The sequence below is a fragment of the Lepidochelys olivacea genome, assembly GCF_965140295.1.
Source record: "Lepidochelys olivacea isolate rLepOli2 genome assembly, chromosome: 4".
In the NCBI taxonomy this organism is placed as follows: Eukaryota; Metazoa; Chordata; order Testudines; family Cheloniidae; genus Lepidochelys; species Lepidochelys olivacea.
In genome coordinates, this window is record NC_140414.1 from 16,813,622 (window position 1) to 16,838,048 (window position 24,427).

The window sequence follows — 24,427 nt, forward strand, 5'->3', positions numbered from 1 at the left end:
CTGGAACTAGTTCACAAAACGGGGGGGGGGGTTTGGAAATTCGGGGGGTGTAACCCGCCCCCCCCATTGGAGGGTGTAGGGAAACCCCTGCTCGGGCCCTGTGCGGTGGGGGGGGGGGGTTCAGGCTCGCGCTGCGCCCCTGCACCGCCCCTGCCTGCAGCGCGGCTCCCTGCCCCGGGGCCTCCCTGAGGCTGCGGCACGCGCTGGCTCCGCCCGGCCCTGGCGGCGGCGTGTGTACAGCTGCGCCGTTGCCCCTGGCTACCGCCGCTCGCGCTCGCTGCCTGCTCGGGCCTTCGCGTGCACCCCGCGCCCTGGACGGCTGGCTGGCGGAGCGCGCGCCCGCCCACCCCGCCGCGGCCGCTGTCGCCCCCGCGCGGCCTCTGCGCCGGGCGCGCGGCTGCTCCGCCGCTCCCGGGTGAGCGCGCGCGAGCGCGCGCGGCGGGGGGAGGAGCGCTCGGGGCAGGTGGGTGACGATGGGGGAGGCTGCTCCCCCCGCCGCGCGCGCGCGCTCCGGGCAGCCCAGCCCTGGGGAACCCGACCCGCTCCCCACTCCTTGCCCGCGCAGCAGCCCCCTGCACACCCGGGCTCGGCAGCCGGCGTGTGGGCAGCGCGCGGCGTGGGGCTCCCCCTCGTTTGGGGGGGGGGCAGGTGTGTTGCACTGGGGGAGGGGGTTGCAGGGTGTAGCTGAGACTCCCCCTGCATTGGGGCGGGGGGCAGGTGTGTTGCACTGGGGGAGGGGGTTGCAGGGTGTGATGGGGGCTCCCCCTGCAGAGAGGTGGGGGAAAGGTGTATGGTATGCAGGAGGGGTGTTATGTTTGGTGTGGTGTCCCCCCCCCCCCGCTTGCAGAGGGGCAGCGGTGGGGGGAGGTGGATAGGGAGGTTAGGGGGTGTGATGTGGGACTCCCCCTACAGAGGGATGATGGGAAAGGGTTACAGAGATGTTAGTGGAGGTTCTGTAATTTAAGGCTTTGGGAGATTTGTGCCTGGATAAGGCGTGAACACACACATACATTCTCTGTTGGAGGTGGCGGGTGATTCAGTCACTGTGATATTAACCCCTCAATATTGCTGCAAACCCTTCCTCAGCTAGAGGTGAAAGCAAATCAACCCCAGAGGTACTTGTGAAGGACTTGGATGCTGCAGTGATGGACAGGTGCCCCATCGGTGGATGGAAAGCTCTTTGCTGTATCACAGCTCCCCCTTGCCAGTGTTAGTTCTCCTCTGTCTTTCTTCAGGTTAGTTGCTTTATGTATTTCCTGGTCAGGGGGCTGTAGCGTGAGGGTGAGGGAGGCATACGTGTTGGGGCACTCTTGCTTTGAGACTGGCTCACACGTGTCTCAAACACAAGCCCTTGCCTGCTGTGGGTAATTGAGGATTCAGTGAGTGTTTTGCATTTCCAAAGCACAGCACGCAACATTCACCAATTACAGTAGCATTAGGATGTAGGGCCCATCCTTAGTCTTATTCACGTCAAGGGCAAAATTCGCATTGATTTCTGTAAGAGCAGGCTCATACCTAGCAATAAGAAATGATCTAAGCTTTCGAAGTCTGGGATTGGCCACTTTTGATTGTGTAATACATTCTTGGCCATATATTGATTCTTATTTTTTATTGGTATTTTTGAAATATTTATATCTCCACTTGGACCCATTAACAAGTCTATGAGAAACCAAGTGCAAAAAGAGTTATCACTGTATAAAGCATCCTATTTAAGGCTTGTGTGAAAACAGCGAAGAAGTTTGAAATGGAATTATTCCTATTGATGCTCAAGAGACGGCTCGATTATGGGTTAAGCTGTGCCAGTTAGAAATGATCAAAATGAAATTATTAGGTGAAAAATGAGCTGAGTTTCCTCTTCTCTGTGGTTGAGACAACATGAGTGATTGCTTATCTTCCTAGAACAATGTCAGCTCCAACCCTCTTCTGTACAGGCTTCAATCAGCCATTCAGAATAAGCTATTAAATGCAAAGTGTACTGTAATCTCTGCAGTTTTGTATTTACTTTTCTGATCAGTCATATGTATGTTTTTTATTAAAACAGAAGATATGTAAAATTCAGAGCTGTTACTTACTTTGTCATAAAGATACACAAACAAAAATTTTTGGGCTTTGCACAAATATAATATTTTGCCAAAAGTTTTGCTACTGCTTTGTTAACTTCAGTCCAGGCTTCTGACCTTGTCCTGCACAGACCCTTTTGTTTCCATTAAAAGATGTGCTGAGACATCAAACACAATACAAACGCTCAGCCTGCTCTATGGGTTTGTTATCTACTGTGTCTCATACGGACTCCTGGGAGGTCACAGAGCACAACTTGGGAAGGTTACGATTAAGTATGTGTGCTGGTGGGGGCCGGGGGAAATTGGTCGTAGTAAAAACAGTGGAGAATTTTTCAGAAATGGAGACGCTGTTGTTGTGTATGCTTACCCTGGTTTATGGCTTTCAGCACAAAGACACAGCGGTTTCTGAATTAAAATGGAAAAATATGAGACACTTGGGCTAGTCGGAGAAGGAAGCTACGGAATGGTAATGAAGTGTAGAAATAAAGACAATGGAAGAATAGTCGCCATCAAGAAGTTTTTGGAAAGTGAGGATGATAAAATGGTTAAAAAAATTGCCATGCGAGAAATCAAGCTACTCAAGGTGAGTTTACGTACAAAGTAACATGCAGACGCAGGCAGAAGCAAGGTCCATTTTACTTAGTGTGTGCAGCAGTAACATACAGTAAATACTCTTCTGTATAAAAGTCCCAGTATTAGTCTAGGAATTTAAGTTTTACAGATGCTGAAACAAATGGTGGTTTTTGATTGATTGTCATTCGGCTAAGAAAGATAGCTTTATATAAGAGGCTTGCCATCCAAGTTGTGTTACTGAAAACTTAAGTACAGAAGGTTACTTTATTTTGAAAGTGGTACCTTTGTAGTAGCCTCAGCTGCCAAGGATAAAAAGAAAAGTATATTGTGGTTTTAGATCCTGATTCAGGAAAGCAGTTAACGACATGCTGTTCAATATTTTCTTGAATGGGGATGTTTTCCTAAATCAGTCTTAGGTTGTCGCATTTCGCAGCCCTAGACCATTCAAAAGTGCAAAAACTATAGTAAAGCTAGTAATTATCCATTATCATCTGTTTATGTTTATGTGTAGAAAATTTATAACTATATGTCACTATAATCTTGGACTGCTTTATAAATGTGTATTAGGGAACATTTTTTTAAACCTTGCTAAACTATGCATTGAGAGATCTTTAAGGAGTAGTGTCTTGTCTCTGCATTGAAATTACAGGATGTTTGTGATCTTACAATTTGAATTACTTTTGAAAAATATGAAATTTGTAGTGGTAAGTTGTCATAAATATAAAGTTTCGGAGTAGCAGCCGTGTTAAGTCTGGTTTCGCAAAAAGAAAAGGAGTACTTGTGGCACCTTAGAGACTAACCAATTTATTTGAGCATAAGCTTTCGTGAGCTACAGCTCACTTCATCGGATTCATTCAGTGGGGAGATTTGTATACACAGAGAACATGAAACAATGGGTGTTACCATACACACTGTAACCAGAGTGATCACTTAAGGTGAGCTATTACCAGCAGGAGAGCGGGGCAGGGTGGGGTGGGGGCGGGAACCTTTTGTAGTGATAATCAAGGGGGGCCATTTCCAGCAGTTGACAAGAATGTCTGAGGAACGGTAGGGGGGTGGGGATAAACATGGGGAAATAGTTTTACTTTGTGTAATGACCCATCCACTCCCAGTCTCTATTCAAGCCTAAGTTAATTGTATCCAGTTTGCAAATTAATTCCAATTCAGCAGTCTCTCATTGGAGTCTGTTTTTGAAGTTTTTTTGTTGACGTATTGCTACTTTTAGGTCTGTAATCGAGTGACCAGAGAGATTGAAGTGTTCTCCAACTGTTTTTTGAATGTTATAATTCTTGACGTCTGATTTGTGTCCATTTATTCTTTTACGTAGAGACTGTCCGGTTTTGCCAATGTACATGGCAGAGGGGCATTGCTGGCACATGATGGCATATATCACATTGGTAGATGTGCAGGTGAACGAGCCTCTGATAGTGTGGCTGATATCTCTACGTAAAAGAATAAAAGCCAGTTGGAGAACACTTTAATACGTAAATTCGTAAATAAGCACTCCAATGATTGGGACCTAGTGTTACAGCAGTTGCTCTTTGCCTACAGAGCTGTACCCCATCCCAGTTTAGGGTTTTCACCATTTGAACTTGTATATGGCCGCAAGGTTAAGGGGCCATTACAGCTGGTAAAGCAGCAATGGGAGGGGTTTACACCTTCTTCAGGAGCTAACATTCTGGACTTTGTAACCAACCTACAAAACACCCTCCAAACCTCTTTAGCCCTTGCTAAAGAAAACCTACAGGATGCTCAAAAAGAGCAAAAAGCCTGTTATGATAAACATGCCAGAGAGCGTTCCTTCAAAGTAGGGGACCAGGTCATGGTCTTAAAGGTGCTCCAGGCCCATAAAATGGAAGCATCGTGGGAAGGGCCATTCATGGTCCAGGAGCGCCTGGGAGCTGTTAATTATCTCATAGCATTCCCCACCTCCAACCGAAAGCCTAAGGTGTACCATATTAATTCTCTAAAGCCCTTTTATTCCAGAGAGTTAAAGGTTTGTCAGTTTATAGCCCAGGGAGAGGATGACACTGAGTGGCCTGAAGGTGTCTACTACGAAGGGAAAAGTGCGGGTGGCATGGAAGAGGTGAACCTCTCCATGACCCTTGGGCGTATGCAGCGACAGCAAATCAAGAAGCTGTGCAATAGCTACGCGCTGATGTTCTCAGCCACCCCAGGACTGACTGAACCGGCATACCACTCCATTGAGACAGGTAATGCTCACCCAATTAAAGTCCGACCTTACTGGTGTCTCCTCAAGCTAAAACTGCTATAGAACGGGAGATCCAGGATATGTTACAGATGGGTGTAATCCGCCCCTCTGGAAGTGCATGGGCATCTCCAGTGGTTCTAGTTCCCAAACCAGATGGGGAGATAAGTTTTTGCGTGAACTACCATAAGCTAAATGCTGTAACTCGCCCAGACAACTATCCAATGCCACGCACAGATGAACTATTAGAGAAACTGGGACGGGCCCAGTTCCTCTCTACTTGGACTTAACCAAGGGGTACTGGCAGGTACCGCTAGATGAATCCTCCAAGGAAAGGTCAGCCTTCATCACACATGTTGGGCTGTATGAATTTAGTGTGCTCCCTTTCGGGCGGCGGAATGCACCCGCCACCTTCCAAAGACTTGTAGATGGTCTCCTAGCAGGATTAGGAGAATATGCAGTCACCTACCTTGACAATGTGGCCATATTTTCGGATTCCTGGGCAGAACACCTGGAACATCTACAAAAAGTCTTCGAGCGCATAAGGGAGGCAGGACTAACTGTTAAGGCTAAGAAGTGTCAAATAGGCCTAAACAGAGTGACCCACCTTGGACACCAGGTGGGTCAAGGAACTATCAACCCCCTTCAGGCCAAAGTGGATGCTATCCAAAAGTGGCCTGTCCCAAAATCAAAGAAACAGGTCCAATCCTTCTTAGGCTTGGCCAGATATTACAGGCGATTTGTACCGCAATAATACAGCCAAATTGCCGCCCCACTGACAGACCTAACCAAAAAGAAACAGCCAAATGCTGTTCAGTGGACTGAAGAGTGTCAGAAGGCCTTTAACCAGCTTAAAGCAACACTCATGTCTGACCCAGTGCTAAGGGCCCCAGACTTTGACTGTTCCTAGTAACTACAGATGCGTCCGAGCATGGTGTGGGAGCCTTAACGCAGGAAGGACCGAATCAAGAGTTCCATCCTGTTGTGTTTCTCAGTAAGAAGCTGTCTAAGAGGGAAAGCAACTGATCAGTCAGTGAAAAGGAATGTTATGCCATTGTCTATGCTCTGGAAAAGCTACGCCTATACGTTTGGGGACAGCGTTTCCACCTGCAAACCGACCATGCTGCGCTACAGTGGTTTCATACTGCCCCGGGAAAGAACAAAAAGCTTATTTGGTGGAGTTTAGCTCTCCAAGACTTTGATTTTGACATCCAACACATCTCAGGAGCTTCTAACAAAGTGGCTGATGCACTCTTCCCTGAAAGTTTCCCAGAATCAACTGGTTAAAATCGTCCTTGAGATGTGGAAAATATTGTTAGTCCTTATACAGTTAGTAGTATATTTAGAGGTGCATGTGTCTTTTATTAACTCTGTTTTCTCCTAGAGCTCCAGGAAGAAATCACAGCCAGCGTTTCACCCTGTCTGTGATTTGGGGGGCGTGTCATAAAAACAAAGGGAAGGCTAACCACCTTTCTCCTTCCTGGCCAGAGGCAAAACCCTTTCACCTGCAAAGCGTTAAGAAGCTAAGATAACTTCGCTGGCACCTGACCCAAAATGACCAATGAGGGGATAAGATACTTTCAAATCTGGAGGGTTTTGTCTGTCTGTCTCTGTCTGATGCTTTTGCCGGGAACAGATCAGAAATGCAAGCCTTCCCCAGGAAAAGGGATGTAGGGCTTGGGGGGATATTTTGGGGCAAGACGTCTCCAACTGGGCTCTTTCCCTGTTCTTTGTTTAAAATGCTTGGTGGTGGCAGCATATGGTTCAAGGACAAGGCAAAGTTTGTACCTTGGGGAAGTTTTTAACTTAAGCTGGTAAGAATAAGCTTAGGGGGTCTTTCATGCAGGTCTCCACATCTGTACCCTAGAGTTCGGAGTGGGGAAGGAACCTTGACATAAGTCATTTTATGTTTACATTTAGAATATAGCAGCAATCTAGGTGGAACAATTTAGGTATGGTTAGCTACTGTTATTTTTAAAAATACCAATGGTAGATTGATTTGGCAGTTAGCTCAGATCAATGGGGAGTTACTTTTCTGTTTGGTTAGGTGCTGTTCTCAGTTAGCTGGCTGGCACTGACTTTGTTAGGAATGTGTTTGCATGCTCTCTATTCATGAGGGAAGGGTGAAAGAAAATGAGATGCAAATGAAGCTGCAAACTTGATTCCCCCTTGACTGCAATTAAAGGCATTCTGTTGGCAGATATTCTCTTCATTTGCCAGTTGGAAACAGATTAGTATTGTTAGATGGCTGGAAGTGGAGCATTGCATGTGACAAATTAAAAAAGGGACTTCTATTGTGCTCCTGTACCCCTCTTGCTGTCAGAAGTGTGTGACGCTGTACCTAAAACCACCGGCGTTGGCATACCAGTTCAGAGCAGCGATCTACCTAGTGTGGGATCCTATCTCCAACAATAGCCAGTATGCGATGTTTCATAGGAAGGTGCAAGAACATCTGCATCATGGATAATTGTGGAATAATCTACCCAGAGGGGTAAATTTCTTTCCAAGCCCCATCAGTTAGTGGTTGACTTATGCCATGCACTGAGCAGCTTTATAATCCTTAGATTTGTTTGTTCTGTTTAATGCAACTGGATATTCTGTTATCCATACACATTTCCAATCCTTTTTGAATCCCACTGAGCTCTTGGACTTAGTGTTAGCTTGTGGCCATGAGTTGCATAGACTAATTATACACTGTGGTTTATTAAAACCATATTTTATCCATTTTAAATTTTGTAACTTTCCAGTTCAATTTATTGCCTTCTGTACTATAAGAGGGTAAACAGGACCATCTGATTTACCTTTTGTGTGTCATTCAATAATTTATACACTTTTTTCACATCACCTTCCACTCATTTCCTTTCTGAATGAAGAGTCCCAGTCTTTTCCATCTCTCTTGATATGGAAGTCTTTCCTTGCCTCTAATAATTTGATTAGCTCCAGTGGTGTGGATTAAAAGGGACGATGTAATCCCCTAGTTACTTGGGATTGGCAGCCAGTGCAGAATACAGAGTCTGCCCAGTTCAGAATGTGGGCCATCGCTCTGTGTACTAGCCAAAGTTTTCTTGCACTCTACAAGGATAGACCTAGGTACAGGAGATTGCAGAGGATAGAGTATTATCCTGGGTCAGATGGGAACAAACGGAGTCCTGGTATTCCCTTGTCCTCTACCCATTCATAACACCAGACTAACATGCTCTTCACACTATGTTGTGCAGATTTCCACAATGTGCCCTTTCCTCTGTCTTGTACAATTTTGATCACTAGTGAAACAGTGTCATCATTAGGCTTCAGCATCAACTCCCCCTATTAAATGAAGGGGTACAATTTACACCTACTGCAGAGTTTTTGTTTCAGGCTGTCAGCAGATTCAGGCAGATATGGCTTCATCACTTAACCCTGGAAATATGAAATGAATGTAATCTTCACAACCGTAAGACACAACTATCCTTTAAAAGTTTGTTAAATGAAAGCTTAGATGCTGAGCATAAGATACAACTACTAGGGAAAAGTTCTGGTTCCCCAATCTGCTGTGAGGCAATCCAGTTTGACCCTGGGTTTTATCTGGTCCATTAGCAGTGATGCTGTGTGGTATCAAGCCCAGGGCATACCCCGCTCCCAGGTATCTTAGAAATTAACTTTTGTTCCTGGATGAAAGAGAGCTTGGCAAAGAGCATTTTACTACTAATATGCCATGGTCCAGTATATGTAGACAGTCAGTGAAAATAAATGTCAGGAGAGTTAATCTTGTTATGTTTCATAGGCTGCAAGCTCCACATGGATGGAGTCTGGTGTCTTTAACAGCTGTGGAATTTTCTCCAGAATCTAAGCTTTAATTAAAAAACAAGAGCTCTTCAGCTCTTATGGCTGTGAAGCAAATACTCATGTCCTAAGCAATGAGTAAACCCATGCTTGAATCTGTAAATAGCCTGAAACTATAGCTGCAGTGTTACCCGCACACTCTAGGGCCCCCCACCTTTACCCTTCCTTAGGCTCAAGGTGTAACCTGGTTAATTTAGGTACCCCCACCCGTCCCCAGATCCTAGGGCTCAGGGTGTAATCTTCTGTTTGGTTGCGGGGCCTCTTACCAGTGAAAGAGCCTTACACAATAATATCCTTAACCTCTATTTATTAACAATTACCAAAACAGAATACACACACTAAGCATGCAATGCTCCCCACTCCCAATAAGGCAGACATACTTTTCTTGATGGCTAGTCGAGATTAGCTTGTCTGGGGCTCCAGCTTCTGCCTGTATGGTCGCTAGGGTGTTGAGGTCTGGCAGCTCTGATCTTGGGCTGTGTCCTGGACTTCGGTTCCAAAGAACTTCCTTTTGGACCCCATATCGTTAAGATTTGGGTCCTATTTAGCAAAATCTTAACCAGTCATTTAAAACTGACATACTACAAGACAGTATTTTTCACCAGTCCTAGCCTACTACAAAACAATTCTTTAACCAATCAGATCTTAGTTGATTTAAATCTTTGCAAAATTAGTTCTGCAAGAATCAAAGACTCGGACAGAAACTGAACAGATAAACAATAGAGAAGTAGGGACCATAAAGGCAAAACAATTAAAAAAAAATGTAGATTTCAGAATCACAAACGTTAAGTTACTCCTTGCCGGACAGAATGCTATCAAACAATCTTAAACTTTAAACACCTTACGATCTGTTTCTTTCTCTGGTGCTGGTGGGTACTGTTAGGGCAGGAGCGCCTTCTTAACTGCCCAGTATGACAATTTAGGTGGAATGTGAGGCTGTGACTCTCTGCTTCTTAGCTCATGGCTGCTGCTGTCCTCCTGCGGCTGCTGCTGATTACTGCAGAAAAAGGCCTCAGACCTTACAGTAGGATAGGTGTGAATTGTGCCTCTTTGTTTCAAGTGGTGTTGACTCTGAAACCTAATAATGACAATTTAAATATGAACATGAACTATTTTACTGCTGATCATTTTCACAGTAACACTCAGCTAATGTGCTTACCTATCTTTGTTGGGGGTGTGGCCCTTTAGGGTCCCTGGCTGCTGTCATGGGTATCTGGGGTGACAAGGGAGCTCATGCTCCCTTTTCCACAGATACGAAGTCACTTTCTCCCTTCCCTGCAAGGAGGTGAGACCCCTGAGCTGCCTCTCCTCCCCAAAACCTGTATTCTGCACCTCCTGGGGACCAGAAACTCTAACCACCTCCCACAACTTTTCAGTTGCCCTCCACTCATATGCCTTGAACTCCAGCTTTCTCCTGGCAGCTCCCACTGTGCGTTTAGCTGCTGTCAATGTCCTGTTCTTTGGTACCACGAAAACCTGATGATGGGATAACATACACATAATATCTTATTGGGCAACTCTGGGAATACTATGCTGATTGAATGAGTCACTTTCAGAGTGGATTTTATAAAAGCCTTGGTGTTTGAAAATGCCAAGAATATTGGCACAGCTGAGTAGGACAGAAGCCTGTATATCCATAGTGACATTGCACTCCATATGCTTTATAAAAACATACTTATAAATGTGAATAAGCTGTAACTGGAATATGTTTTGTGCAAAAGGTCTCTTGTAAGGTCTCATTACAAAGCTTATCTACTGAGTGTGGTCATCCTGTTTGTTTGCATGTATTATTTCTATGCCTGGAGTTAGGAGAATAAGATATAAACTTGTATTACAGATGTAAACATATTAAGTGGAAGCCATTAAGGGTGCTTGTAAATGGCTCTGTTTACTTGTAAGCCTTCCTGTGTACCTGTGTGCCAGCCAGTGGGTAATGAAGTCTTACAGTGACATGTGACCATGTCACATGATACTGGAATCCATCTTAAACCTGGTGCTTTTCCATTTAGAAGGAGGGGTGGGAACCCAGAGAGACAAAGGGTTCCCACCTTGGGCCAAAGCTATAAAAGAGGGTGGAGCAGGACAAGGGGGGGGGGCTCAGCCATTAGAGAGCCCCTGTTTACCATCTAAGATGTCCGCTGGAACTAACAAGGACTGTACCAAGGCAAAGGATTGGGCCCAGACTAGGAAGGCGTCTAGTCTGTGAAAGAAGCTTATTGGAACATCTCTGAGGGTGAGATATTACCTGTAATCAGTTTCTTACTGTATTAGGCTTAGACTTGTGTGTTTTGTTTTATTTTGCTTGGTGACTTACTTTGTTCTGTCTGTTATTACTTGAAACCACTTAAATCCTACTTTTTTATACTTAATAAAATCACTTTTGTTTATTAATATACCCAGAGTAAGTGATTAATACCTGGGGGAGCAAACAGAGAGATATGCACAGCTATCAGTGTTATAGAGGGTGGACAATTTATGAATTTACCCTGTATAAGCTTTTTACAGAATAAAACGGATTTATTTGCGGTTTGGATCCCATTGGGAGCTGGGTGCTATAGACAGGTAACCTGCTGAGTGGTTTTCAGTTAAAGCCTGCAGCTTTGGGGGCGTGGTTCAGACCCTGAGTCTGTGCTGCAGCAGGCTAGTGTGTCTGGCTCAACAAGGCAGGGTTCTGGAGTCCCAAGTTCGCAGGAAAAACAGGCTCAGAGGTAATTTCAGCACATCAGGTGACAGTCCCAAGGGGATCTCTGTGACCGAACCTGTCACATCCATGATGTGGAATTTTAGGCCCAGTTTTCCAGAGTCCATAGGACTTATCCAGCAGTCAATTAGCAGGCGTCTGATCTTAGGGAACGTGTGTTCAGTTTGTTATTAAAAGTAACCCAGCACTTGGCTAGGCGTAATAGACTTGATTCCACTCCCTCTTCTCTAAAATACTGCTTAACTGAATTGATTGATTTTGCTGTGTATGGCTGACCTAATAAATAAATTCCTCTCCATAAGTTACAACAAATCTGTCCTGTTTAACAGCCTATTGACTCAATAAAACAGCTCACCCAGTTACAAGACTGATGAGTAGATTTAAAGTGATGTGAAATAGTGAATAAAGAAAAGGAGTACTTGTGGCACCTTAGAGACTAACCAATTTATTTGAGCGTGAGCTTTCGTGAGCTACAGCTCACTTCATCGGATGCATACCGTGGTGAACAGTGCGATTCCCAGCATTTCATCTTTATTTGATCGGGTTCTTTTACTTGGTTGTTCAAGTTCTTTATTAGTAGACTGGGCTTTAGAATTCAATGCCTGTTGTGTCTGTTTAATCCAGGGTTTGTCACCATGGCATCTAAGTACCAAGTGCCCAGTTCCAAAGTCGGAGAGAATTCCCCCTGCTGTGTGGGCCTTCTGCACCTTCCAGGGTGGGCTATCGTCATGAGACGGTTCTAAATCTCCTTCCATCCCTTCAGCCCAGCCTCACTTCAGTACAACCTCAGCAGTCCTCAAATGATTTTCCCCTTCCAGGCTCATCTGGTACATTTCCCTTTAACCCATAAAGAGCCAGAAGGAGTTGTTTCCCAGCAGAACAGCTATTACAGGATATTTTGCATATGTTTACAGGATATGTTTTACATAATATTACAGGATATTTTGCATATGTTCCTGCACTCTTGCACTTGCATATACAACTTCCACTGTTGTTTTGCTAAGTGACAATGTCAAGCATTACACTTCAGACTTCACTTTCTGCATGATTGCTGGGTAGCGCTGTTCAGATGGACTGCTAGGCTTGGCCTCCTCACAGGTTTTGTACTAGTGTCACTATGGTGGTTTTTTACTGATACAGTTCTACTGGTACAACCCATGTTTTGGCACAGTGACGACGGTATGAAGGTGCATTATGCTGGTCTAGCTTATTCCCCTTCCCCAATGGAACTAAACTGTGCCAGCCTAAGGCCTCATCTGCCCTACAAAGTCTTGTCGGCGTAGCTATGCTGGCTAGGAGTGTGGGGAAAAAAAATCTCACTCCCTCCAGCAGACACAGCTATGCTGGCAAACCCCTCAGTGTAGACACAACTATGCCAACAGAAGAGTGCTTGTGTCTGCTTAGCTAATGTCGTTGGGACACATGCTGTAGATATGCCAGCAGAAGAACTTCTGCCAGTTTATGCTGAGTCTATGCTAGGGGTCTCTGCCGGTGTAGCAATATCAGCCAGGACTATACTGCAGACAAGCCCTAAGCCATTTATGCTGGTGTAACAGCATCTGCACTAGAGGGATTGTACCACTTTAAGTATGCTGGTATAATTGAAGCGGTATGACTTGTGTGTAGACAAGGCCTTAGATACTGTGGGTTTTGGACTTGGTGTTCATGTGGTAGCTTTCAAATAAAACACCTTGAAAATGTCTTGTGTGATTTCTTGATTACTTCTCAGAAATATTGGCAACTGCAACATGGATAACAACTCTCTTTTAGCAGTGTGGGTTTTGTTTTGTTGCCTCTACAGATGATAAGCTAATAACACAAATGTAAAACACTCTAGAGTTGGACTTTGTTCTTGTTAGACTATGGTGGTAAAATGAGTAGGAAACACACCTCCATGGCTTCATTTGCGGTTTTGACTAACTCTTTTTCTAAACCATCATTTTTTAACAATATCTCAATGGGGCCTCTGTCTCTTTGGTATGTTACTTTTTAACCTGACTCTGCCAGATGAGACATAGTTTAATGGAACCTGTTTAATTGTTAACAGAATTTTAGGGAAGAATGCTGAAGTCTGAACTCTCCATTTGTATTTTAGTTTAAAGGTATTGCAGCACTGTTATTATTTGTTGTAAATATTTACATTATGGGAATGCCCAATGACCCCCGTCAGGATAGGAGCCCTATTGTTCTGGGCCCGGTAAAGTCACAAAGAAGAGAGTATCCTTGCTGCAGAGGGTTTACTGTCTGTAAACACATGCAGCCAAAGGGTAAGGTATGGAGTTAACACTTACAAGCACATGAGTATGCTGGTGAATTGGCACAGCTCTGTAAGTTACATTATTATAGACAAGATTTTTGTAATTGTGAGTGGAGAGGGGAGTAGGAAAAGGAATGGAAGAGAAGAACTGTATGATTTTTGGCAGCACATACCCTCTCCTTCACCTGTTGCAGGATGTGGGGAAGAGTAAAGGGTGAAGAATTTTCACCGTGTAGGCCCTTCCCTGAGATACGTGCACTTGCCTTCAGTGGCTCCTCTAACAGCTGCTAGAATACAGCAGGAGCATCCCTGGAAGACTCTGTTCCTGTAGGACTGGCAGGGATGGGTGATTGTGAACAGCTGGGGCTTGTATTTCCTACATTGTGTTAGAACATGAGCTTGAGGAGCCGGGCTAACCAAGACAATGTTGGACATGACAGGAACAAGCTGTGTTTAACATTGTGTTAACTGTTTGTGGGTAATACTGTGGGTAAGGTTTGTTCCTGGCCAGCTGAGATAAGGTTAACTATGACTGCCCCTGTCTATCCTGAGCATAAAGTCGTGTTTGGCAGCATGTTATTTACCGTAATGCCTTGAGGATGTGATCTACCGTGACTGAATTTTCGAGTAAAAACTAGCCCCCTTGTCGTCTACGCTAGGGGACCTCTTGGGGTTCTGGTTTGCCTCTGCAGGGGCAGAAATCATTCCTGTGGACAGGTCAGTGCAGGATTGTATTGTTAGGGTCATATCCTGACCCAAATACTTAAGCCCATACTAAATTTTACACATGCGAATAATCCCTTTTAATTTAAGTGCATGCTTATGTTTACACATTCACTAAAGTCTTTGCAAGATTGAGGCCCAACTTACTACCAGTCACCTTTACAGGGGCAGGACTCATGAACTGTAGAGATCTAAATCCAGTTGCTGTGAACTAAGTACCAAAGAGCAGAGGTGGGCTTTGAAAATTCCCTTTATGAATACAATAATGAGCTTCTCAGTGTCAGCCTTTCTATTGTAAACTAAATATGGATGTGTATTTACTCACTTGCTTTTTCTGACTCCGGTAAAAAGTGTACATGTGCCACTTTGACTTATGAAATTAAAGTTATTTTCTCTGGAGAAGCATCTGGCACTGGCCACTGTCAGAGACAGGATATTGGCCTACATGGACCATTGGATTGACCCAGTATGGCCGCTCTTATGAGACCCTCAGGACCCAATTTTAAACATAAAACAGCACAAGTGTCATGTCAAAGATGACAGGTTTCAGAGTAGCAGCTGTGTTAGTCTGTATTCACATAAAGAAAAGGAGTACTTGTGGCACCTTAGAGACTAACCAATTTATTTGAGCATAAGCTTTTGTGAGCTAGCTCACGAAAGCTTATGCTCAAATAAATTGGTTAGTCTCTAAGGTGCCACAAGTACTCCTTTTCTTTATGTCAAAGATGAGAGGGTGTTTGGGATACCAGGTGCACTGCAATTAAGTTTTCGGGCTCTAGGTCTTTTATGCTGGTAAATGCTGATATGTTCTCATAAAGTATCTATTGTTTTATAACAGCAACTTCGACATGAAAATCTGGTGAACCTGCTGGAAGTGTGTAAGAAGAAGAAACGATGGTATCTGGTGTTTGAATTTGTGGATCATACACTTCTCGACGACCTTGAGCTGTTTCCACATGGACTAGATTACAATAGAGTTCGGAAATATTTATTTCAGATTATAAAAGGAATAGGATTTTGTCATAGTCACAATGTAAGTAGATTGATGAGGTTAACTTTGCATTTTAAAAAAACTCAATGGATGAGTAGCTGCTAAGTACTTATTTTAAGTAAAGCTTCAACTGGAAAGAAATATGTAAAGTATGTAAATGTTAATAGTGACAGTATTTCATAGAAAAAACAACGAGGAGTACTTGTGGCACCTTAGAGACTAACAAATTTATTTGGGCATACGCTTTCGTGGGCTAAAACCCACGATGAAGTGAATTTTAGCCCACGAAAGCTTATGCCCAAATAAATTTGTTAGTCTCAGAGGTGCCACAAGTACTCCTCGTTCTTTTTGCTGATACAGACTAACACGGCTACGACTCTGAAACCAGTATTTCATAGGAATTCCCAGAGTGACTCAGACCCAAGGTCCATCCAACCCTCTAGCCTGTGGGTCTGTCCAATCCTCTGATGGTGGCCAGCACCAACTGTTTCAGAGGAAGATGTAAGAACTCTGTAGGAGGCAGATGTGGGATAATCTGTCCATCGTGGTCTCCAGTGGTTAAAGATTTATTTAAGCCCTGAAGTAGGAAGTTTAATAGCTCTTCAAAATTTTTTGTTGTTAATTTTGATTCTGGATATTCATGATGGCTCTTTAAATATTAATTTTTTAGAATCTTGTTAAATTGTTGGATTCAACTTCCTGTGACAACAAGCTCTTCCGTTTAATCTCACATTGTGTGAAGAAGCATTTTCTTGTATATCTGGGAAATTGATATCGTGTTAGTGCATAAAAATTCTTTACTGTCAGCGGCATGATAAACCCAAAGCACTGAGATGTCTCGGCACAACACTTACAACTTTTATTCTTCAAATAAATGGTCAAGGCCAGATTTTCAAAATCAGGCACATAATTTGTGCCTGCAAAATATCTGTGGTAGGTAACTTCATGTGCAAAGGACACACTCCCATGCACAAAATGATCATTTGTATGCAAAATAGATGTTTGTGTGTGCACATGCATGTTTTGGCATGTGCTTTGTGCACTGACTGTGTATACATGAATGTCTTGAAGACTCAGCTTAGGTATCCTCTGTGCAGGTGAAAGCTTCGTTTTTACATACATACCATGGAATTAGATTTTTTCGTGGGTCAGTCTACGGAATGTAAATTCTCATGACAGAGAAAGAGGAAGTTCTTCAATTATACTTTTTGCTTCTCTTGTTAGATAATACACAGAGACATTAAACCGGAAAATATATTGGTCTCCCAATCAGGAGTTGTAAAACTCTGTGATTTTGGATTCGCTCGTGTCCTGGCAGCCCCTGGTGAAGCATACACTGACTATGTGGCGACACGATGGTACAGAGCTCCGGAACTGTTGGTTGGCGATACCAAGTATGGCAAGTAAGAAAATGGACAGGAGAGTTTGCAGAGGGTTTTCCCTGCTTTGCAGACAAATTACGAGGCGGCTTTTCCGCCATAACTGTAATAACACAACTCCTCCTCCTCTTCGGAAACAAACCCCAGTACAGTTTCTATAACGCACAAAGATAGAGGAGCCAGAGACTCAATCAAGTCCCCTAGGGTCCTCCCTCTTGCCAATCTGTTTTACATGGAAGCTGCTTGAGTACTATGGTGATGGGCGAAGGCAGTGGAGAACCCTGAGATGGATGGCTAGCTCCTTCCTATCATTTTCAGACAGAAAGATGCTAACAGCATTGTGGATTCTGAAGGCTGCAGGTTGTATAGTGGAGGAGAATGCTAATTAGATGGGTGGTAGGCCCCTCAGAACTTTGACAGATATGTGGGGGGCCCTGTTGGGGTGTGAGTGGAATTAATGGGATTTCTTTGCATTGAGGATCAGTCCTGTAGACTTGGTCAGTACTCCCATGGACTTTAATGGGAGAAATCCTGGTTTGGTCCCTTTACATTTTTAATGCTGCTTGACATACCTCTTTTTAAAAATGTATGTACATATTATCTCTTTATAGAACCTTAAATCCACCTTCAGCAAATAAATCTTAAAAACAAATCCCTCCTTAGGAAAGAGCGTCTCCACTTCTGCCTCGTTAATAAGGGGGGAAATGCTAGAGCATGTTATGTTACATGAGGGTGGGCAGCATCATTAATCAAAACCTTAGTTCACAAAACAGATCTTTTTTTATGCCTGGTTAAAACTGAAAACAGTAATTTTGCCACAGGCAAAAACCATGCGCTGTCCAGGGCAATGCTATGTCAGGCCATGCATCCTGCAGTGACCTTCTGGGCAATGAACACCGGCAACTTTGGGCTCAGATGTAAGAAGGAAACTACCCTGAGATGGTTTTGCCGGCGCTGGTTTCAGTCTCTGTGCTTTTCTTTCAGGGCTGTGGATGTGTGGGCCATTGGCTGTCTGGTCACAGAAATGCTAACAGGAGAGCCCCTGTTTCCTGGGGACTCGGACATTGACCAGCTGTACCATATCATGAAATGTCTGGGTAAGAATGTGTCAGCTTTTTTCTGTGTTTAACTAGCAAAGGCTTATGATACGTCGTGGCAATGAAAAAAGGGTGGCACTGGGAGTAGTGTAAGCAAACACTGTGCAAACAGTCTTGCCAAAGTGCCTGATTCTTGCCTTAATGCACTCATGCTGTTTCAGTCAGGGCGGGGGAGAAAGTTGGTGAAGACGGATGATTGGACCGAAACAAGGTGTTTTTTTTGTTATGTGGACAAATGTCCTCTTGGGCTTTGAAGACTCCCAGATGTATTTCATTTCACCTCTCGCCTCCCAGGCTGGAACGTGGATATTTTTTGTTAATGATTACAGCACTGTAAGATTTGAAAATACCACAATCTGTCCTCTCTGCTGTAGCTGACTGGGACTGTTGGAAGCAAGCTAGTCTTGTGTTATTAGCAGTCAAAGGTTATGCCATGTAGATGTGGCCATGTCCGCTCCTGATGGGAAAGGAAGCAGCTTCGTTGCCAAGGGAATATTTAAAATAATTCTCTAGGCTACCACAGCCATCTGGCTAGCCAGAAGCCGCCAGGTTCCTAATGGCACCCCTAGGCTGCAGACTTCAGGAGCGAAAACGCCCTCAGTTAAAGGGACAGAAAGTGCACCTGCTGTCTCCTTGAGTTTCCCCCCTCATCCCACTGTCCTCACCTCTATCTTATCCCGACTGAGCCTCAGCTAGCATGCACTCATCCAAGCCACAGACCTTGGCCAGCCGCTGTGGAAGCCAAAAGACCACAAGTTGGAGCTGGTGAAAGGAAGAACTTGGTCAGAATGCTGCAGGTACCCCAGGCGGTCTCCCTAGTGGCCTTATGTACAGTAGCCCCCGAACAGGAAGGGGGAGAGTAGAACCCAGCCATGCCCCCTGCAGGAGAGCTCTCAGCAGGGGACCATGCTCCTGGTGCTGCTGGCTGGGTTCTTTCAGAGAAATCCATGGCACGTCTGCACCTTGAGAACTGCATGCAGTTCTGGTCACCACATCTCAAAAACACATGTACTAGAAATGGAAAAGGTACAGAGAAGGACAACAAAATGATTAGGACATGGCACAGATTCTGTGAGAGGAGAGAGTAATAAGACTGGGACTGTTCAGCTTGGAAAAGAGACAGCTAAGGTGGGGTATGGTAGAAGTCTGTAAAATCATGAGTGGTGTTAAGAGAGTGAATAGGGAAGTGTTCTTTACCCCTTCCCATCACACATGAACCAGGGGTCCTCCAATGAGATTAATAGGCAGCAGGTTTAAAACATGCAAAAGGAAGTACTTTTTCACACAACGCACAGTCAACCTGTGGATCTCATTGCCAGGGGATGTTTGGAAGGCCAAAAGTATAACTGGGTAAAGAAAAACAACAACTAGATAAGTTCATGGAGGATAGGCTTATCAATGGTTATTAGCCAAGGTGGTCAGGGGCACAACTCGGTGCTCTGGGTGTCCCTAAGCCAAGCCCCCAACTGCCAGAAGTCAGAACTGGATGGTGGAGATGAATCACTTGATAATTGCCATGACCTCTTCCTTTCTTCTGAAGCATCTGTCACTGGCCACTGTCAGAAGACAGGATGCAAGGCTAGATGGACCATTGGTCAAACCCACTATGGCTGTTCTGATGTTCTTAGAAGCAGTAACAGTCACTCCAGTTAAACTGCCCATTCCTGCCGAGGTCCGTAACTGAACTCCCAGCGTCAAAGGCAAAAGGTAGAGCTAAGTGAATCATGACATGCGAGAAGTGGTGACTGGGGTGCTGGGGCAGCAGCGTTTTGAGAACATTAATTCCTTTATATGCTGTAAAACGGAGTGGGTCTCCTTTAGCCTGAAAATGGAACCAGAGTTCATTTTGCTTGTAGAAAGGAAGAGAGACCCCCACAAAGGCATCACTGAAGGGTCTCAGTCTCTAAGGTTAGTCTGCCAGGTTGAGGGCTAGAGTTTTCTCTGCCAAGAAAAGCCTTTTCATATTGGCTGTCTTTGAGGTTCTAGATCCAAAATGTCCAATAGGATAAAGAACCGCAGTGAGACCGCTGAGAGCTTTAGCTAGTGTAAGGAAAATGGTAACATTTACTGGCACGGACATCCTGACATCTACAATCGAGAAGAGGGCTACAGTCTGTGCTAAGCTTTGTGTACGCAGTTGTGGTCCCATAACAATATAACCTACCCATTCCAGGCAACTTAACTCCACGGCATCAAGAGCTGTTCTATAAAAATCCACTCTTTGCTGGAGTGAGGTTGCCAGAGGTCAAGGAGGTCGAACCTCTTGAAAGACGGTATCCCAAGCTCTCTGCTGCAGTGTTAGATTTAACAAAGGTAATTAATTATTTTGGAAATGCCTTGGTCTTCTGCTTTCTCCTTCTGTCCATCTTCCCTTTGTTCTTAGGGTTCTGTGATTTAGACTGAGGGGAAGAGGGATCAAAAATGCAAGGGGGAGGCTGCATTTCTGGCTGTCTGTCAGCTCCCGGTCTAATGAACAATTAGCTGGGTTAGCAGTTGAAAAAAAACATGATGCACAGCCTCTTCCTTTCAACAAAACACTTTGCTGCTAGGATTTATTGTGTCCTCATCCCCTTGTCTGGGCTTTCTGCTTCCAGCTTTGGGTGTCCTCCTTACCCTGGGACAACGGGGTCCTGACCCCCCTTGTGTCACCCCACTTATCGCTTCTCCACTCAGGGGCATCATTTACCAGGGGGACAGTTGCCCCCTTAGACTTTTCATAGGTCTATTTTCTCCACTGCCACCCGTCTCCCCTGCACCTCCCATAGGCTCTGTAGCTGTGCCACTGGCAGAGGGAGGATAGGCCCTCTCCTGTCGCCTTCTACCTCGTTGACTGAATGGGGATGGAGCTGAGGCCCCCACTCCTTGTGGGGTTGGTGATGGTTGGGGAAGGAGACTCTGAGCTGCTCTCCTTCCTGCCTGGATCCCTGGCCACATGCTTCGTTCCCCTCTCACATGGAGCTGCTGGTAGGGTGGTGGTGGTAGGAAGTAGGGTCTAGTCAGGCTAGTGACTTGGAGGCCCCATTCAGTACTGATTCCAGCCCAGCTGTGGTGGGTAGCCCACCCACCCAGGGTACAGTTTTCGGGGAAAGGCTTTGAAGGTGGGTGGTCCCTTGGAATATGTGGCAGCTGCCATTTTAGCAGACAGCAAGGTTGAACTGGGGACCTCCAGAGCTGAAAGCATGAATCTCTGGGTTGGGCACAGAGCGGGACAGGTAACACATGCTGACCAGTGTGTTACAGATGCAAAATCCTAGCAAGGAGCAGTTAAAACACCCTTTCTCTCTGGGATGTGATTTTATATTGTGTGGCCATGTGGGGAGCAACTTTCTCTCCCTATAGCTAGCTGCATTCAGCGTGCATACTCTATGACCCACAGAGCCACTTATCTGTAACTCCTGGAGTTGGTACCTTTCCTTGTAAAGAACGGAAGCAAGTAGGTCTGTCGCTTGATGGTGGGGAGGAGTAGATAGGAGTCTGCCCTTCATCTTCCTCCCCAGAATTTTCTGCCTCTGTTACAATGGCAATTAGCCTCTAGAAAACCCTCAATTTTGCCTTAGCCACTTTAGATTTTTAGTTTTGAGAAAATATGAATTGAACATTGCTGCTGCTACTGTGTGTGTTTGTGCGTGCAATACAATAATTTTGTTGGCCAAATAAAATAACACTTTGAACACAACTTATTTGGTTTCTAATGCTTAACGTTATCCATACTGTAAAATCCTGGCCAAAAAATTAAAATAATCAAAATTAGAGAGATGGTTACAGTTTAGGAGAAAGCAGATTGATGTCTGTCAGTGAAAGGCAGCAATTCTATATAGAAAGAGTTTCCAAGTGTCATTGACTAAAATAGATGCAGCAAGCAAACACTGTTAAATTCCTCCAGTTTGTCCTCCCTGGTTACATCCCTTAATCACACCGTAGCAGTGTTTTCTTCTATAACTTTGGGCCTTGGTTGTTTGTTTTCTTACTTTCTCTTTAGTGACTTTTATTTAGAAATATCAAAGATTTTTCATTTGATGCTACTGCAGTTGCCTACCAAACTTTACCTCGGTCTTTTAGAAATGCTTGCAGATCGATCCGGACAAAAGGCCATCCTGTACTGACCTACTGCAGTGCGATTTCTTTAACAAAGATGGATTTGCGGAAAGGTACGTTGTCTGTTTGCTTCTTGGTCAAAATGGCCGTGTGAGAGAAGGAGGCAATGCCACTGAGCTCTGTGAGGTTCCATGCTGTGTTTGCAGGGCTCACAGTTAGAAAGAAAACCAAGACTTTACTTGTAAACTGAGCACATTTGATATGGAAAATGCCAGACAGTAAACATGGAGCCCAGCACAGTGCCCTTTTTACCTAGTCATTTTGCAGAGTAGAATTGCGCTTCCGGGTAAAGAGCTGCCTTCAGTGTGGTTAGCATTACACCAGTATAGTACTTGCTGCATGTTTAGCAGAAAAAAGAAAATTATTATGCCCAGGGAAAATTAGAGAATTGCCTATAAATAAATATTCGTCAAGTTATTGCCATAAAATGCACAGAAAAGGTATTAGAAATCAGTGTGTGAATTATTTGTTTTATCAGGTTTGTTCAGTTTTTCTCAACAAAATTTGAGTAATTCTAGATCAGGGGTTCTCTCACTTCACTGCCCTGCGACCCCCTTCTGACAACAAAAATTACTACATGACCCCAGGAAGGGGGACTGAAGCCTGAGCCTACTCGAGTCCTGCCACCCTGGCCGGGGGGGGGGCCAAAGCCTGAGCCCCTCTGCCCTAGGCTGGGGGTAGGAGGCAACGTCAAAACCCAAGGGCTTCCGCCCCACATGGGGGCCTGTAACCTGAGTCCCACCACTCAGGGCTGAAGACCTTGGTCTTTGGCTTCGGCCCAGGGCAGTGGGGGTCGGGTATTGGCCCAGGGCGGTGGTGCTTGAGCTTGGGCCCCAGACACCAGCAAGTCTAATGCCAGTCCTGGCGACCCCATTAAAACGGGCTCACGACCCACTTTGGGGTCCCAAACCACAGTTTGAGAACTGCTGTTCTAGATGATTAAATAATAAAACACAATTATACTTAACTTTGTCTGAGTGTGGCAAAATATTGTAATCCTAGTAAGTCAGACCTGGAGTGGCCTAGTTAAGTAGTACAGCACATGGTCGCATATACAGCACATTCCACAGTCCATTAAAGTCAATGGAGCGCTCCCACTGGCTTTAGTGGGTTTCCAAGCCCATATACGCTTGTTACACTGAGTCTTGTTTCAGAGCGTTAGCCGTGTTCATCTGTATCGGCAAAAAGAATGAGGAGGACTTGTGGCACCTTAGAGACTAACACATTTATTTGAGCATAAGCTTTCGTGAGCTACAGCTCACTTCATCTAATGCGTGCAGTGGAAAATACAGGAGGAAGATATAGGACCTAATCGCATCAGCCACACTATCAGAGGCTCGTTCACCTGCACATCTACCAATGTGATATATGCCATCATGTGCCAGCAATGCCCCTCTGCCATGTACACTGGCCAAACCGGACAGTCTCTGCGTAAAAGAATAAATGGACACAAATCAGATGTCAAGAATTATAACATTCAAAAACCAGTTGGAGAACACTTCAATCTCTCTGGTCACTTGATTACAGACCTAAAAGTAGCAATACATCAACAAAAAAACTTCAAAAATAGACTCCAACGAGAGACTGCTGAATTGGAATTAATTTGCAAACTGGATACAATTAATTTAGGCTTGAATAGAGATTGGGAGTGGATGGGTCATTACACAAAGTAAAACGATTTCCCCATGTTTATCCCCACCCCCCACTGTTCCTCAGATGTTCTTGTCAACTGCTGGAAATGGCCCACCTTGATTATCACTACAAAAGGTTCCCGCCCCCGCCCACCCCCACCCCTCCCCCACTCTCCTGCTCATAATAGCTCAGCTTAAGTGATCACTCTGGTTACAGTGTGTATGGTAACACCCATTGTTCCATGTTCTCTATGTGTGTGTGTGTGTATATATATATCTTCCTACTGTATTTTCCACTGCATGCATCTGATGAAATGGGTTTTAGCACACAAAAGCTTATGCTCAAATAAATTTGTTAGTCTCTAAGGTGCCATAAGTACTCCTCGTTCTTTTTATTGAGTCTTGTGTTACTTGCTAAGTAGCAAACTAATGTGAATAAGGATCGCTGATAAGGATCGACACCAGTTTATATTCTTGAATTCTTGTGCAGGCAGGTGCTAAAATGGGGGACACATAGGATATTACCTAATTTCTGATGCAGAAATTATGTGTGTTCTTTTTTTCCAAGTGACCTCTTCTCTAAAATGCCAGGAGCAGAGTGCCACCAGTTTCACAGAAGCATTTAATCCTGCTCCTATTAAATTCAATGGCAAAACACCCTTGGCTCCAGTGAGAGCAAGAGCAGGCCCATTGATAGTACAATGGATGCCACTTAATAGCAATTCTGATGTTAACAACTTTTGGTTAATAACAACATTTTGCTGGGAACCAAACCTTTCCCATTGACTGTAAGTTAATAGGATTCAGAGACTGGCAATAGACATGCTGCTTATTGACAGCTATTTTTGGAAGAAAGGCCCTGGCTGCAGGCAGATTTGGGGGACTGCAA

At 44.6% G+C, this 24,427-nt stretch overlaps 1 protein-coding gene across 6 annotated transcripts in view; it reads left to right on the forward strand.

The window, feature by feature from the left end:
- The first annotated feature begins 372 nt into the window (after positions 1-372).
- Positions 373-24,427, forward strand: part of CDKL2 (cyclin dependent kinase like 2) — a 36,240-nt gene continuing 12,185 nt past the window's right edge. Inside the window, exons 1-8 of one of the 6 annotated variants that reach the window (XM_084626619.1) lie at positions 373-463; positions 1,087-1,235; positions 2,447-2,643; positions 15,184-15,378; positions 16,561-16,739; positions 17,700-17,812; positions 19,986-20,125; positions 21,872-21,960. In XM_084626619.1, the coding sequence (XP_084482745.1) occupies positions 2,476-2,643; positions 15,184-15,378; positions 16,561-16,739; positions 17,700-17,812; positions 19,986-20,125; positions 21,872-21,960 (884 nt within the window). In that variant the 5' untranslated portion in view covers positions 373-463; positions 1,087-1,235; positions 2,447-2,475. Of the gene's footprint in view, positions 464-491; positions 649-1,086; positions 1,236-2,446; positions 2,644-13,653; positions 13,693-15,183; positions 15,379-16,560; positions 16,740-17,699; positions 17,813-19,985; positions 20,126-21,871; positions 21,961-24,427 lie in introns of those variants that run through there. The other 5 variants (XM_084626621.1, XM_084626622.1, XM_084626620.1 and 2 more) reach the window with 5 other exon arrangements.